Source organism: Stylophora pistillata, chromosome 5 (genome assembly GCF_964205215.1).
Source record: "Stylophora pistillata chromosome 5, jaStyPist1.2, whole genome shotgun sequence".
Taxonomy (NCBI): domain Eukaryota; kingdom Metazoa; phylum Cnidaria; class Anthozoa; order Scleractinia; family Pocilloporidae; genus Stylophora; species Stylophora pistillata.
Window position 1 is genome coordinate 5,814,270 of NC_142523.1, and position 16,636 is coordinate 5,830,905.

Consider the following 16,636-nt stretch of genomic DNA (forward strand, 5'->3'; position numbering starts at 1 on the left):
TTAAGTGTGCTTTTAGACTTATTTGGGTGTTAAGAAAAGGGATGGAAATATTATATCACTTTAAGCCATTCAATGCAAAAATTATAATAAGCAGTTTGATTATTTCCTATTCCTTTTGGCGGTCTCATCTAAGTACAATTTCGTTCACCTTTTTCTTATTGTGGTTGCAAATTTGGCATGGAAGCAAATGTTCAGTTTCTACGGTGATTAAAACTTGCTGTATATTTCGCGGTAAGCTATGCTTTTAACTATGTCAATCTGCTAATTGAAAACTGCATAGTTTAATTTACGCGGTTTTAATAAATGTTATTATAATGTTATTAATTAAGAAAGAGAGTAAGTCTCTTTGGTTAAAGTTAACCTCGTACAGGATTTCCTGGAAATTCCTACTTCTTATACTTTTGACTATTCTCAGACTCGTTTTTTAGGAACAAATTCTATGTCAAATTCACGATTAAAGAATATTTCTTAAATTTTATTTTAACACCTTTAACACCACCCAAAGTGTAAACAGCTCATGCCTTTTCATCGTTCGCACTGAATTTTGAATTAGATAAGACCACATAACATTTCTGGGGACGGTACTCGTCAACTCCCCTTCACCTCTGAATTTTCCGTTTATTCTGTCGTTATGTAACAGTCTTCTAAGGCTATTTTCCCGTAAGATATCTTTTAAGTATGATTCTAATTCTGCCAATAGGTTAATTATAATTTTTACATTATTAATCTCGTTTCTGCTCTGGCCGATCTCAACCATTAAAGTATGAAATTTAAAGTAGATATGATTTTATAACTGCATAAACAACTCGAAGGGGCATACTTAGTATGCAGGAACTGTTGTACGTAGCTTAACGTGATTCGCTGGTTGAGATAGAACGATGACGATGCTAGAAGATTGACAGCTTAGTAGTGTCACCTTTAGTGTCACTTTTATAAGCTGGTGCCCAGCATTTTCAATCAGAACAAGATAAAGTTGAGTTGTACTGAGTAGGGTTAAAAGTTGAGCTAGTCCCACAAGAGAAAAAAAGTTATATTAAGAGTACAGGCCAAGAAATAAAGAAATACTATTGGGTGTTAGAAAATCTTCTAACCAGGGCTGTTGCCAGATTTCAGGACAAGACGAGGCAAGTTTCGAGCGCCGAAGGCGCGAGCCGCTAGAGGGGTCTGGGGGCATGCCCCCCAGAAAACTTTGAAATCTAGAGGTTTAGAAATGCTCTTTTAAGGATTTTCCGCGGCAGTTTTCTTCAGAAAAGTCAATCTTTCAGAAAAAAATTAAAAAAGGCCAAAATCGTCTTGCTTCATGCTAGCAAAGCCACACCTGAGAACACCCTTGACGATGAGAGAATCGTAGACATTTCATATAAAGGGTTCCAAATTTCAAGGATAATGATTACCCTGGCTTCATAGCAGTATTCATCGACCTTTTTGTTACCTCAAAAGTTCTTTGCCATTATATCTCGCAATGTTATTTGCCGTTATCAGTGAGAGTATTTTTCCGGTTTCATTTTGTTTCTATTTGTTGATAGTTTCAAATTGAATTAAAAGAAATTGTCGAGAAGAGCGACGCTTTCGCTGTTTCGCTGATCACAATCACTTCTTCTGTCAATGCGCATGTCTACTTCTTTTTTCCACGAATGAAACAATTGTTACCAATAATATAGTTCAACTTCAGACAGCGCTTGTTTCACGATAGAATTCACCTTGTACTCGTTACCCAGTGGATTGCCAAGTAGAAACAGGCTCATCAGATTAGGACTGGACTTCAAACCATCCACGAGGGAAAGTAAGTCGTGTTCATCCAAATTTGAATCACTAAGATCCAAGGAAGACAGGCTAGGAAAGAAGTGAAAACGCTGCGTAAGTGGGGTGAGACATCCTCTGAGAATGAAACTGGAGAACAGAAGACATTTTAAAGCCGGAAATGTTCTGTTAAATCCTCCAAGCAGTGCCTCCATTTCCTCCACTTGTAAGGTGCTCCCTATCCTCCCCGTTAGCCAAAGTGTTTCTAACAAAGGCATTTCAGGAAGTGATCGGCCAAGTGCCACGGCTGCCGCTGGAGTCAGTCTTATGTTCCCCAGTAAAAGTTTCTCAAGAGTTTTGATCGTTATAATAGAAACCAGCTCGTTTACTACTGCAGCACAACAGCCAGCCAAGTCAAGGTCAAGTTTGACGAGGTTGATTAGTTTTGGCGACAAACCAGCGAGCGTCACTGCCACAGACGACGTGAATAAACAGACGCCAATGTCAAGCTTCAACCGATACTTACCAGGATTTGGTATCTGTTCTACCAATTCAAAAGCGTTCTCAGTAGTGGAGCAGATGTTAGTCATTGTACTTGAACATTGTTTTGTCTCTACGTGAAGACAAATGTCTAAAGATGTTAGAAATTCAAAACATGACGGTGTTGAACAAACACTGGGAAGAGATGGAGGAGAATTCACACCAGCGAGTAGCCTGGCATGACCACCACAACATAGTTTCAATTCTCTTACGTGAAACTGTGTCTGGCCAGCATGGAAAAGAAGCATGCAACCCAGCTCACAGGAGAACACGCCACATTCGATAGCTTCGAATTTCTTTACAAATGTTCCGACTGAAACAGACGCTGAATGGACAATTGGTTCTAGAGGAATATGTAAGCAATTGAGAAACGCAAGCGACTGGTATATCTTCCTTATTTCGTCACGGTTCCATCTACCCAACCAAACCACTCCACGAAGTGAAATCTCATTCCAAATTTTCTCGTCTGGTAACATGTCAAGGAATGATCTTCCATCCTCCCCAACAAAGATGATGCGATCGGTGCAGTTCAAAAAGTGTGGCAAGCACGCAGTTTTAGATCGAACTTCTCTAAACGAACTATGCACATGGTATATGAAGCAACACTGCTGTGAGACGACACTTTGATCATTCGGTATTGTCAGTGAAAAATTTAGTTCCGGGTCAGAGGATCTAACTGATGCCAAGTGCTCAGAAACCCTCAATGCTCCATCATCAGACAAACCGCAAACAAACTGAAAAACATTTTCCAAGGAACTACAGTCGTTCAAGGTTCGGGCGCAGTCGCCAATTTCACCGAGATTTCCTTCAGGGACACGTCGGTGGGTGATATACCACGCTGCCAAGAACTCCTGTATGCTCTTGTGAATAAATGATACCTTCAATGCTGGTCGAATTCTTTTTGAGCACTTACTGACTTGCAGTAAGCCAATAATGCGACTTTCTTCACAAAGGATGGCATCGGACAGTTGATCATACTCGAATACATGATCGTCCTTTAAAAGACATTCTAAGGCCACCTTTCCGATTTCACTCAAGATCTCTGTGAAATCTTCAACTTTCCCCTCATTGTAATGCAAAACGTACTGGACGATCGCAAAGTACAATTTTGTTTTGGAGCCAGAAAGGCTCTGTACCTTTCCGTGTCTCCACATCTGGCAAAACATGAAAAGAAGTAGCGGAATTCTCGCCAGAGTTTCCACGCCTTGCTGGTAAAGATGATTCGACAACGCTACTGCTTCTGTTTCGCCACCAAGTATCCTGATCATAAGGGTTTTTCTTTCCTCTTCACTGATCTCAGCATAGAAGTCTTGAAATTCTTTCAGCTGGTCAGCTTCGGAAATTCGAGTCGTTATCAACGCAGAACAGTTCCTCAGTTTATCTCCTCTGACTTTCGTGCTTATGACATCTTCACGGCTATAATATTTCAGGTCTTTTGTGAGATCACTATAAACCACAAACTCAGACTTCTCGGGGAAGACTATCTCAATTTTCTCTGTCCAGTCATCAGGATCAGCCCAGTCCTTAAACAATTTCCTTGTAACATGGCTTTTGCCATTTCCAAATTCCTCAAACAAGAGTATTCTGTTTGAAGGAAGGCCGTTCTCTTTTATAAGGATGATCTCTCTTACATGCGTGATGTCGTTGCGCTCAGACCGAGATGACCCAGCTGGGATTTCTCTTCCTCCCACGATGGGAGTGTACACTTTGTGAAGTATAAGGTGACGCAGTTTCAAATAGAAACTATTCCCAGGAGATATATCTGTTTAGAGAGGACATAAACACATCATTAATGGTGAACATGTGTACCTAAACTACTTCCATGGAATTTAAATCTTGGAGCTGACTGTCGACACACAGGTATAGGTAAATGCATTAAGCTTAGGCAGGAGCCCATAATGGGCAAGGAAAAACTTCAACCTCACTTTAATACCTCTTTCAATGCAAATGTTTGGCTTTTCCAATTACGAGTACGTTCTCAATTTGCTTTTAATCATTATGACACGAAGGTTTCTACTGGTTTTTCGAAGAGAAAAGAAAAAGAGTCTATTTCTAAACGCAACATCAATGTAGGTATCATGAGGCCCATTCCTGTTATTATCATTGCAAAACTTTACTTATCACTACCTACCCTGTCCAACGAATTATAATTCCATTCAGAAGAACAAACAAAATGCAACTCGGGGGGTAAAAGACAGAAGAATGAATATGTCCTCTATGGCTGTACCAACAACGCAAACTATTAATTACCTGAAGGCTTTTTGTGGTCGTCCAGTTTCTCTTCTTGATCTTTATCGTGAAAACGTTCCCAAAAGATGTTTTTTCTTGTCTTCTGGATAATCTGGAAATTAGGAATCATCAGCCTCTCCACAATTTCTTCACACGGGATCAGTTCAGTTATACCGACTATAGGCCATTGGACGTGGCGTGGAGCTCTGCTGCTTTTTCCAACTTCAGAATCAGTTTCAGTACAATTTTGAGTCACTCCACTAATCGTTGCAAAAGCCGAAGTGACAATTTGGTCATTAGCAGGGTTTGCTCCTTCTTGATTGGGACCTGACGAGCAAAATATCATATCATTAAAAGAAAAAAGACAAAAAAACAAAAATCAAAGGAAATGTAGCTTGACTGATAAAAGCCAATAAGATTGACAAGCGAAAACAATAACTTACCCATTTCTGACCGCAGCTTTAGTATCATTCCATAGTAATGCCGTGCCCAAAGGACACGTTCTTCCATCGTCCGTTTATAAGGACCCACCAGAGTCCTTGTATTGATTTCAGATGGGAGCTCTATGCTCATACCCTCTGTGGCTTTTTGGTTTTGGTATTTAGCACTGTTGTTTGTTCCACCTTCACGGCCTAATTCATTAGCCTTTGAAGTCTCTCCAGCCACAATACAGACTGCAGAAGAGACAAATTTGCCCTCTGCAGGGTCAGTTCCTTCTTGGTTTGGGTCCGATACAACAATTTTTACAGCGCCTGAAACCAAACGAAATTACTTCTTGTTTGTGATGCAATTCACAATCTATTGTAGAAAGAAGTTTCACGGTCAAGATTAATTTTGCATGAGAACCAGGTGAAGCATCTGCCATTGTCAAAGCCACGCTGACATGCATTTTCTTACTGTGGACATTTTAAGGAGTTTCACTGACAGGATGTGAAAGTGTCTGGGACAGCAGTTGTAACCTGATAAAGCTTTAACGGGTGATGAACTTTTGCATCAGAACTATTACTGAAACTATTTGAAAATGTTGCGTCATTTATAAGTCTATGCCAGGAGACAGCGGATCATAAACAATTGATTGTTAAAATTTGGGGCATAATCGACCTCCACTACATCTTTACCGTTACTTATCGAATGAACAGGTCTACACTTTGTTTTGTTCAAAAAGTGCTGGCACATTTTGTTAGCACATTCTCACTTCAAATTATCACAGAGAATGCTAAATCTATTTTACCGTGAGCCGAGATAAAAACTAATTTTTCAGAATGATCAGGGCAAGAACCCCGGGAGTACCCTTTATCTTCACATTATCTGTACCATAAGGCAAGGATTCCATTTTCTTCTCAGTATCACCTCTGTTTGTGAATGAAGACCCAATCCCCGCCTGTCGTTCGTTTCCTGTCGGATGTCGTTGCTCTTCAACTCCGGTCGCGATTGAATCACAAGAATCATTCTCACCTGGTGATATAGAACAACATGGTAAGCTAGAAACGTTGTCAGAAGATATTGCACGGCTTTTAAAATAAATTTTAGATTGTATAACTATAAAAGGTAAATCGCAATGGACAACAGCTCTGTTGAAATGATTCTGAAAGCCTGAGCGATAGAATAACAATAATATGGCAGTAGAATTACCTAATGAAATTTTCCATACATCTCCATGTTTTGAATCATCCAGTTCACTAGCATTTGCTTTAGTGTCAGCGGGTGATGGCACTGGTGATGCTTCATCATCTGCATCGTAGTCACTCTGGTACACATTATCATCTAAAGAACTTCCCGACTGGGCAGCAGCAGTACCTGGTGAGAACAAATAGAAAACAAATATGGTCTGCTATAACTCACTTCTTGCTACACTTAAACTAGCCGGCCAATAAAAAACTTGAAAAAACTCCTGACAATAAGGCTACATGTGTTTCATGATTTCCTGGTTTGGGACGGGCCAGGAACGAGTATAGGTACCCCAAAACCCTTCATAAAAAAGACGCTAAAAAAAGGAGCTGTTGATAGTCGGTGTAGCAGTACTCACTGTTTGCAACGAACTTCTACTGGACCCGATATGCTGTGCTACGTACCTGTATCTTAATCAAAGTGACAACTTACTAGGTGGACAAACTTTCCTCTCCACGGCATGCTTAAGCTCTAACCAATCAACGGTTTCACAGCTGTCTTCCCTGGAAACTTCCTTTGATAGCCTTTATGAGTACGAAAATGATGTAACGTGACAGTATCATATAATTTGTAGCGTAAGCTAATCGAAAAAAATATATCTTTGTAGGCAGCCTTTAGCGTGGGTCTCAATAACTATAAATGAAAACAAGGGTAGCACTGTAAGTAGCATGAGCATAGTTAGTTTCGTAATTACTGCGAGTGTTTTACGAGGTGTTAGTACTGTACTGTTGTATGAAAAGTAAAAGTTAATAACGACAATTATTAAAAAAAAAAAAACCCTTGAACAAATTACAAGTATAATGTATGGGTATACTGTATGGATGGAGGAAGAAACAGTGAAAGAATAACGTTTATTGAACTAGAACACGAGAATACAAAGGCCTTAATCTCTCAAGGGTGTTCAAGTTTATCTTATTATTCGTAAATCAGTGACTTCTCTAATAATTTATAATCTCAGCATTACTTTTCTAGTGGCAACAAGGCTTTAAATAGCCCTACAAAGAAGTACAAATTTTTTACCTTTCATTCACATCCTCAAGGAAATCTCCCAAGATGGTATGTCCATTCGCTCTAGCAATGTCTCCAGGTGATGTAGAACTGTTTCTGTAGTGATTGAATACTAATCTTCCAGCTGAGGTGCTGAAGACCATTTCGAGAAATTCGCGGCCATCTATTTCGGCAGCTTTGTACACAAGTAGTGTAAGAATTTTTTCGAGTATGGCATCATTCCTCTTATTCACATTTGATGATCCTAGTGAAATAACCATAGGCAATTTAAGGTTACAAGACCAAATGTAGATTAATGAGAACTTTTCAACTCAGTGTCGTAACACCAAAACCAGTATAAATACAAAAGCCAATCAGAGTGGAAGAAAACATCACTAGAAGCCGAGGAGAACCCAAAGCACGGACAAGTGCGAGAAAACGTCACTGACCATGTAACGATTAATATTAGATTTTCTCTTAATTTGCTGAGAGAGAAATTACTCTTACCTCACAACGCATTCACACTAGAGAGCTCTCAGTGTGAAAAAAGGAAGACGTTACGTTGAGTAGTTAGTAAATCTCAAAATGTTGCCAAGAGGCTTTGGAATGCACTTCTATTTTAAAAAACTATCCTCACTTTTTTCCAATGGTATCCTAAGATATATTTCTTCCGAACCAATAAAATATGAATAATTCCGGTTGCCCATATATCATCATGGGGGTTACCGAATTATGGTTTCATAAACTGTACGGTAGGCTTCCTTCACATTTTATGAATACTGAGTAAAGAAGGTCACTGAAGTGATTAAATATTTAAAGATAGCCTGCCAGCCTTTGTGGTGGAGCAATGGGGGTCTTTTTTAAACACAATCCGTCTCTTCGCGAAGGACGATGAATGATTATCATGATACCATAACTTTTCAAGCAACATTTCTTTTTTGCCATCCCAGACCTTAGTGGATGTACCACCTATTCGTGTCATTAAAATTATAAATTCAAGTTGTGCATGATCCCTCGTAATATAACACACCAATACCTGTTCCTCCTCCACCACGAGGGGTTGCCTGTTGAACACAGGGTTTTCCTTTTCGGCCGGCGACCGGCGATTTTCGCCGCTTGCGAACGGCTCCGTCGCCGGCAACTAAAAGCATCCTTGCTGGTAAATAATTTAAAATATTTTAGATAAAGAATAAACGCTTTGTATGTTGTCTGACAATGACGTGCAAGAAACGGAAATCGATGAGGAGTACATATTTCCTCCGAAGAAACTCGCGAAAACGAAGAGGAATTTTTACGCGTGTACTGGTACGTGACGTTCATTAATGCAAGTTTGCGTTGTCAAGTCACGCATCACTGGCATCCCTTCAAGGTACGTAAATTGTTTTATTTCTGCATTTCTCATAAATATTCATCACTTAATGAAATGTAGCGCTTTCATCGCAATTTATTAAACCAAAATGGTCCTTTGTTTATGAGGTGTGTCGCCTTTTCATTTCAAATACGCTTCATTTAGCTTTCGTGAATTCGAAGCAAAATAAATTTAACGCAGACAATAATTAATCACTATTTGAAAGGTCAATTATCTTCTTGACTTCTCGGCTTCTCACTGTTTTAGTTTAAACAGATATACTTTAACTAGGAACTACTTATTCTCACCAAGCGAAAGCATAAAAAATATTATCTCGGGTCAAGCTATAAACCGAAGTAAAGTGATAAGCCGATCGTGCGGGATAAAATTGCGAAATATTTTTGTGATGTTCGTGTTTTTGTTCACCTTTGATCTGTTTGATTCTTGTGTTAATATCTTGATGTGAAATTCTTCCAGATCGATTCGAGTGTTGTTTTACATTAATATTTATTAGTAACGTGCCCGGTATTGCCTGAGGGATGAACGGGCGAAGATACAACCACTTTGTTTGTTGCTGTTTGTCGCTGTTTGTCGCCATGTGCTCGATTGCATAATCAACGTGCCATATTTGGAACCAGTCGTGCCCAGTCTGTCATATTCGTATTTTTGTTGCAAAATTTCATATGATGTAACAGAAAAGGGCTGCATTTTATTAAATACGTTGTCATTTCTTGTGTTTGTGAAGCCTGTTCATCTGCTTCATTTGGGCAACCAAAATGCACCAGATTGCGTCTCAGAGCACTTAATTTTTCAAAATTTTCCGGGGGGGGCATGCCCCCGGACCCCCTAGAAGTTCGCGCCTTCGGCGCTCATGTTGAGCGCTACGCGCCCAAATTGTCTCCGCCTGCTTTACTTTTATCGACTTAAACTTTATTTGAAAAGGAAAACCCTGTGAACACCTCTGCTTCTCGATGAAAAAGCTTCAGCTAAAGGTCCAAGCGTTTTGAAAAGTTCATCCTGGCCCATCTCTACTTTGGATAACTTTTCAAGCATGACTTGATCATTGTTCTTAGTAAATTCAAAGTAGGTAGAACCAATTGATCTTTCATTTGAACCTTCACACTCCAGATATACTTTCACTTTGCCGGTCAAGCAAGATTCTGACAAAAATTACATGCGATCTAGTCTTAGTAGATTTAATATCATAGTAGATCAACTATCAATAAGAATAAAAATCTTATAATTTGTGATATTTCGCCGTTCAACTATTGTTTCGTAATGTTGACTGTTAAAGCGAGGGGTCAGAAAGTTCTTTCTCCTCTGGTCTACAGATATAAAAGCCTACACTGCTTAGCATTTACAGTGCTGTTGAACTTCGGGTTCGGGTGATTGGGATTGGTACTGCATTACAACTATTCTATCAACAATTAAAAAGGAATCGTGTTTTTGCCCATTCATGCCCAATCAACATTCTTTCCGTTCATCAAATTTGTTTCATTTAATCACTTTCACCAGAGTGTGGTGAGGGTCGCACAACAGAGCGAGGCTCCAAATTAAGTGCGCCCAATATCCCACCCATCCCACCCCAGGGGAGGACATCCATCACACAGTAATCTCGTGTGTGGGAAATTAACGTCTCCTACCCCAACCCTGCAGGAGACGGGACCTCCCTTTATTCGTCCCTATCCGAGAAGACTAGAATATCTAACCAATTCTTGATGTTATAGAAAGGCAGCAAATTCTTCTCAATTATTTTAAGACCCTGAGTGTTGGTCCGGCCGGGGCTCGAACCCTCGACCTCCCGCACAACAGTCCAGCGCTCTATCCATTGAGCTAACCGGGAGGCGGTTTTATAAAAACGTTAAGTTTGGGAACTTAGCTAAATGTGTTACGTTCTCATAAATGTTATCATATCCATATCGATATGCGATTGAAGACAGAGACGTGTCAATCAGCTACGTTGTGAAATTTTGACGTTTATACAGCGACGGCATCATTTAAATTTCGAGTTATTAAGGGAATTTGAGCCCAAGGGAAGTAACATTAGTTAGAGTTAAATAGAAGTTTGAGTTAAACGAGTTCAAGCTGGTTGATAGTAAATGATTGGAAAAAAGGGATCAAATCCAGGGGAAGTCAGTCATATCTTGCTCAAGTTAGCGGGGAGTCCAAGTTAACTAAATTCGAGTTGGCGGGGTTGTACTGTATTTCATATTCATCATAAATGTAGTGGCACTTCATTGTATCACACTCTACAAGTTAATCAACAAATAGTATTTACTTACTGATGTTTCCAGTCAGGGTTTTTTCATCTCTTTTCTGTAAAGGTACAGTATCAATGCCCTCGAATTTGGCCCGAAGGTTCGATGTCTCGCACTTTCTATGCAGTTTTTCGCCCAAAATGATGCAGAAGCGTATATTTTTCTGTCAGTATTCAAAAGAAAGCAATCTTTTAACATTCATGTCAAATACACAAACAGATTTCGTTGCCCATGATGGGGAAAAATTCTATTCGTAACACCTAATGACCGGAGGTAGGTTTACCGGAATTCATGACACGAAAGAGAAACGGAGGCCAGTGAACTAGTGGCTATCAAACATGCCGCTTATTTGTGGCTCGGTTAACATCCACCTCTATTAACCTTAGCTTTAAATATGGTGATTTCTTGTCGATTATCGCCTTAACTCGACCAAAAACTTCACACCAGGTTGAATAGCACAACATATACAAGACAACCAGTAACAAATAAGTCTACATCTTAACCAAATTAAATATGCCATTGCCGGCAAAACTCTAAGCTCAAAGCTACATCTCACTATTACGTATCATGCACGATCCTCGCAGTAGATAGCGCTATTTAAGCAATAGCGAAAATCAGACCTGAAAAAAATCAGGCCTGTACGGGACTCGAACCACTGACCTCTGCGATACTGGGAGCAGGCCGTTAAGTTGGCTTGTTAGCTCAATTGGTAGAGCGCTGCACTAGTATCGCAGAGGTCAGTGGTTCGAGTCCCGTACAGGCCTGATTTTTTTTTTTTTTTTTTTTTTTTTAATGAATATTTGGTCTTCATATATTCATTGTATCTCACATATCACAATTAATTTAATAAAATGCAGTCTATGACTGAATGTGGCCACTCCTGTATTTTTGTAGAACTTGTGATAAAAGGAAGATTTAATTAAAATAGAGTTTGTACACAGGACGACTGACAAGGCCGGGTAGGGTATTGTAAGAAAATTCATCACTTGACGGGTGAATTCCGCATTAAATTGCACGCGAAAACCGATATCACATGAATCGCGAAAGGATGAGTGTGATATCAGTTTTCGAGTCAAGTAATGGATTTTCCTTGAATCGCATAACTGAATAAAAATAAGAAAAAAAAAAAGAAAAAGAAAACAGCATTACTTAGAATTGTTATGTAATCCAAGATGTGAAACAATAGCACTTATCCTCGTTTTCAACTCGCAATTCCACGCTAAATACTTCGCTTCGTTGACAAATCAGAATGTGAAATTTTGTTCAATGGTGCGATTCTATAGGAAAATTTATTGCTTGACGAAAGGAATCCCGCCTTAAATTGCAAGCGAAAACCGATATCGCACAAATCGCAAAGCGATGAGTGTGATATTGGTTTTCAACGATCGCCAGAGTTAGAACGGGACTAAATCACACGCGTCGCGCGACAAGTCACGAGAGAGGTTACGCGACTCTCACGAAAGTCTGCCATTTTGAAAACCGCAAGGAGCTTGGGGGAAGGTTTAAGGACTTCTACAGCATCACAGCATAGTGCTTACAGCTTCCAAGAAGAAAGGCAGTAGCAAAAAAATATTGTGCTTACCTCTGTGGGTCCTTGTGACGGAATGATTTCATCGACCACTATAACAATTAAAACAGAAAAGTAAATCTCCATAACAATTTGCTTATCATCTACATAGTTAGTTGTGGTAATGTTATAACGGAAAAACTGGCATCATGTCTAGATTTGTTCGTTTCGACTTACACAGGGAAAAGACAGTCAGAAATTTTACTTAAGCAAAACATGCGGTCAGATCGACAAAAACGTTTTGTCAATTTCAAAACTTTCACTTAAGGCATGAGACCAGTTATTACAACAAACATGGCCAAGTGCCATATGAGAAACTACCTAACAACCTTGGGTAGCTTTATCTTGCTCGGGCCGCACATGGGAATATTGCCGGTAAAGCCCTCGCTATTAGATAGAGAAAATTATAGCATATATACTTTTATAACCCATCCATTAAATTTTCGCGCGATTCTAAATCAATATTTGTCCTCCGATTATCTTCATCGAAAGAAACAAAGCCAGCGGAATAAAGCGAGCTCAAGAGTTTCACTATTTTTTTTAGCTTATTACTTTCCAAGAAAGAAAAACAGTTGGTCTAGTACAGTCCAGTAATAGTGAATATTATCAGCCGACATAACAGCCGCCTGAAGAAGTTTATTTACTAAATAAACAAAATGGTATTACCACTCCCCGTATATTAAAAGCACAAACTGTCGAAAAACCTAACTTTTTTTAGTATTCTGGAATAGCCACTTTTTTTTATTCAAATCATTTTCTTTAGGGAGACTGAGGTGAGAGGGGAAGATGGCATTTAATGTTTCGATTAAATTACTCATAACTTCTAACAATTATACAGCTCCAACTAAGATGATATTTTCTTCTATTTAATTAAAAATATTGTTTGGAATCTTCAATCCAACCCTAACCTCCGGACGATTGGGTTAAGAAGTCAAACCACGCCTCACTTCCCTCCTCCAAAGCAGAGTTCAAATCCTCAGACGGACGAAAAATCTGTTTATAGAAAAAAGAGGAAAATTTTACGTTGAAGTATTTGCTCATGTTGGTTAGCTGGCTTCTAAGTTTAATCAGTAATGAGAGCAATTTTTCTGAATGCAATCAAGGAATTTACACATCAGTTGCGTCCTAACCTTTGCTGCTCACATCATGTTAGGAAACTTCTCCTATATGACATTTCTTCCTAATAAAACTGATTGCTTGCAAAAGTTGCGGTTAATCTATACAGTTAGCCAGTAATGTAACATTGTTAATTAATGCATGTACACCTGTCAAGAGTTTTGTACTTCATTATCTGTGTTTGTGAATATGTTTTACGCTAATGTCAAGGGTAAAAACAAATTTCCACAGCTATTACCAATAAGTTAAATTACGTGAACCATTTAGTCTGCAAGAGTGTGTGACAAATTTACTCACTCAGTCTTTTGTGGATGTGCTAATTTATAATCAGCCATTGCAAAATTGAAATCCGTAATTTGCAAAATAAAAATCTATTAATTATTTCTGAAATATATAGATTGGTCTGTAATTTGCAAAAAAAAAAAAAAAAAACCAGTAATTTGTGAAAAAGAAACGCGTTAGTGATTTGCAAAATAGAAATCTGTAATTTTCAAATTAGAAATAAGACTGGTTGATGATTTGTATAATAAATTTAAATCTGTAATTCTGACATTTGCGAAACAAGAATCTCTATGGAAAACTCCACAGGCTGGAAGAAGGGATCAGTCAGTTCACCACAAGTGAACTACCAGACGAGTCTACTTAAGTCAGCCTCTATTAAAGGGGAGAGCACTTAGTTGAGGAAATACGTAAGTGCATTCACTGGTACCCTATTTTTCTTCATTTACACCCAAGCTGTCATTCAAGGAGTTGTCATAATTTAAAGGATGATTTTTGAGAAAGTTACCTTTAAGTGATGATACATACCTCAGAAAGAGCACTAATATCTATGGAGTAAAAAGAAGTACATATAATTGTATCTATACAACTTTTAAATATGCCACACATAGCATTCCAAAATTGGCACTTGTTTGGTTATTCATGCATCAGGTGGACAATATTAATGGTTTCCATGAACAAGAAACCAAATATCAATCAAACTTGATCACTAAATTCCTGGAGATCAGAACAAATTAACATGTGCATTGACCACTAAAACTTGAAAGTAAAAATTCACAGCAAATATGTGGTGCACAAATGTATTGTGGACATGCTCAAAATCATGTGTTTCATCATGACTATTATTGCAGATGAGTGCAATCCTATTATGAGAAACCACAACAAAATCTGTTGTGTACTACGCTGAAAGGTTGAAGTTAGCTAGCACTTGGCCTGCAAGCTCTCTTGAATTTTCTAAGAGTGTGAACTTTTATTGTGGCTGACTTCAACTTGAAAAAAAAAACATAAAAGACAAATTGATTGAGTCACTTTCATTGATGAAATGTGAGTTTCTTGTTCTGACACATACAAAATATAGGAAATTTCGATAAAATGTACAATCCTTTTTTAAGTCATCCAGCATTACTGCTTGCATCCTTAGTTTAAGTTCAAACAAGAATACCCTTAATAGCTAGTCTTAATTATGAAATAAAACTACTTATTAACTAAGTCAGGTTGAGGGGAAAATATGTGGCTCTATAGGTCATGATGCTTGTACCTCCCTGCCCCTCCATTTAAAAGTCATGACCTCAGGTCATTTATTTTCCTGTGCAGGCCTCTCACTAATTCAAAAGACATTAAGTGCATGAACCATTAGCCTTACCTTCTGACTGCTCAGCAGTGTCACTAGCTTCAGCCACACTAAGGGCATTGCTCCTGATTGAATCCCATCCAGAGTCTGACTTCATGAATGAAGAGTTATCAAATTCATTATGAGTAAACAAAAACAATTTCAGTTTGCACATTTATATGTTGCACCCTCAATTATGAAATTATGGAAAATATAATTTCTTAGCAAATTTAACTCAAGACCAGAGATTGCTGCTGACTCAGCTAGGCTTCATTCTTTAGGGAGGACTGTTTCATGCAGATGGGCTTTTCGATCAGAGGAACTTAAGTCTGGTATTCTATAGCATGCAGTGTCAGAGGCTAGGGGACCATAACCTGTAATATTGATTTGTCTTTGACTGAAGAGTGGTGTGGTTGAGGAGATTTCAGGATATCCAAAACTGCTCCCAATTAAGCCAATGCAATCAAAGTGAAGGTAGAACCATGATCCAAGCAAAAGTAAAGATATAATGCCAAAAATAAAAATACCTCATGTGAAATGGGTTGCTGATCTGCAGTTGCAGCTGGTTGTTGAGAAGGATCAATGTACAATATCCCTACATGGACAATAAATACACAAATCTCTTAGTTACTGCTCAACTTGTTATTCTTTCAGAACTTGTTCTTCTTTCAGTGAAGAGCACCACAAGTTTGAATGCAGGAAGGGTCAACTACATGCCAAGAATCAAATAGAATGTAACTCTTCACCAACCTGTACATGCATGCCTTTACCCTAAAACAGTTGTATTCCAGGGAAAAATTTTTTTCATGTAGACTTTCATTTTCAGAATAAAGTTTTAAGGGTAATTCAACTGTTCTTTTTGATGCAGTTAACCTTTAAAGAAGGAAATGAAACCTGGTTCTAATGGTTTATTGGAAAAATAACACAAATGTATTTAATATGTTTGTCCACAACGCTGCATTTTGAATTCGTTGCAAGGTATATTTTGCTTTATGATAATACTCTTATCCTGATGTTGGTTTACCTGGCTCTATAAGACTTGCCCCAGAGGCTTGCGCATGTTGGAAAATTTGATCACCTGCTGTGTGATGAAAATCATATTGGGGGATTAAGAAATGAATGAATGCCATCTTCACAGTAATGAAAACTACTTGTCAATTAGCAGTTGTGAAAATAAGAGGTTATAGGTTCGAGTCCTGTAGAGGCCTGATTTTTTTTTTCTGGCCTTGGTTTTTGTTTGTTTGTTTAATATGCTAATGTCCCTGGTTTTTCCATATCGATATGTTTGTTAATTGCAAGAAAAAATGAAATTTCAGTGACTCGAGAATGAGAATATATAGTGATATAAATTGACATCTGAGTTAACCTTGCCATTTCCATTTTGTTTGAGAAATAAACTCTCTTTTCCCAACAGCCACCACTGCAAAGCAGCACTGTCATCTCAAAAATTGTTTATATCACCATCATCATCAATTACTTGAATGTAGTTTTTACAAAATTCATTAAAACCCTTTTTTTTCAGCATTTAAGCTTTAAAAGAAATCAAATTTTTCTGTCTCATAATTGGAAAAGGA

General features: G+C 38.3%; 1 protein-coding gene across 1 annotated transcript in view; it reads right to left on the reverse strand.

The window, feature by feature from the left end:
- Nucleotides 1-447: 447 nt before the first annotated feature.
- The window catches only part of LOC111343682 (uncharacterized), a 21,460-nt gene continuing 5,271 nt past the window's right edge, over nucleotides 448-16,636 (reverse strand). The window contains exons 5-19 of the mRNA XM_088761746.1: nucleotides 16,087-16,143; nucleotides 15,590-15,657; nucleotides 15,096-15,174; nucleotides 14,261-14,280; nucleotides 13,246-13,330; nucleotides 12,353-12,390; nucleotides 10,795-10,933; nucleotides 8,201-8,320; nucleotides 7,198-7,429; nucleotides 6,610-6,701; nucleotides 6,142-6,306; nucleotides 5,860-5,964; nucleotides 4,953-5,261; nucleotides 4,531-4,836; nucleotides 448-4,042 (exon numbers count right to left, since the gene is read on the reverse strand). Coding sequence (XP_088617872.1) covers nucleotides 1,647-4,042; nucleotides 4,531-4,836; nucleotides 4,953-5,261; nucleotides 5,860-5,964; nucleotides 6,142-6,306; nucleotides 6,610-6,701; nucleotides 7,198-7,429; nucleotides 8,201-8,320; nucleotides 10,795-10,933; nucleotides 12,353-12,390; nucleotides 13,246-13,330; nucleotides 14,261-14,280; nucleotides 15,096-15,174; nucleotides 15,590-15,657; nucleotides 16,087-16,143 — 4,211 coding nt within the window. The 3' untranslated portion in view covers nucleotides 448-1,646. The remainder of the gene's footprint in view (nucleotides 4,043-4,530; nucleotides 4,837-4,952; nucleotides 5,262-5,859; nucleotides 5,965-6,141; nucleotides 6,307-6,609; nucleotides 6,702-7,197; nucleotides 7,430-8,200; nucleotides 8,321-10,794; nucleotides 10,934-12,352; nucleotides 12,391-13,245; nucleotides 13,331-14,260; nucleotides 14,281-15,095; nucleotides 15,175-15,589; nucleotides 15,658-16,086; nucleotides 16,144-16,636) is intronic.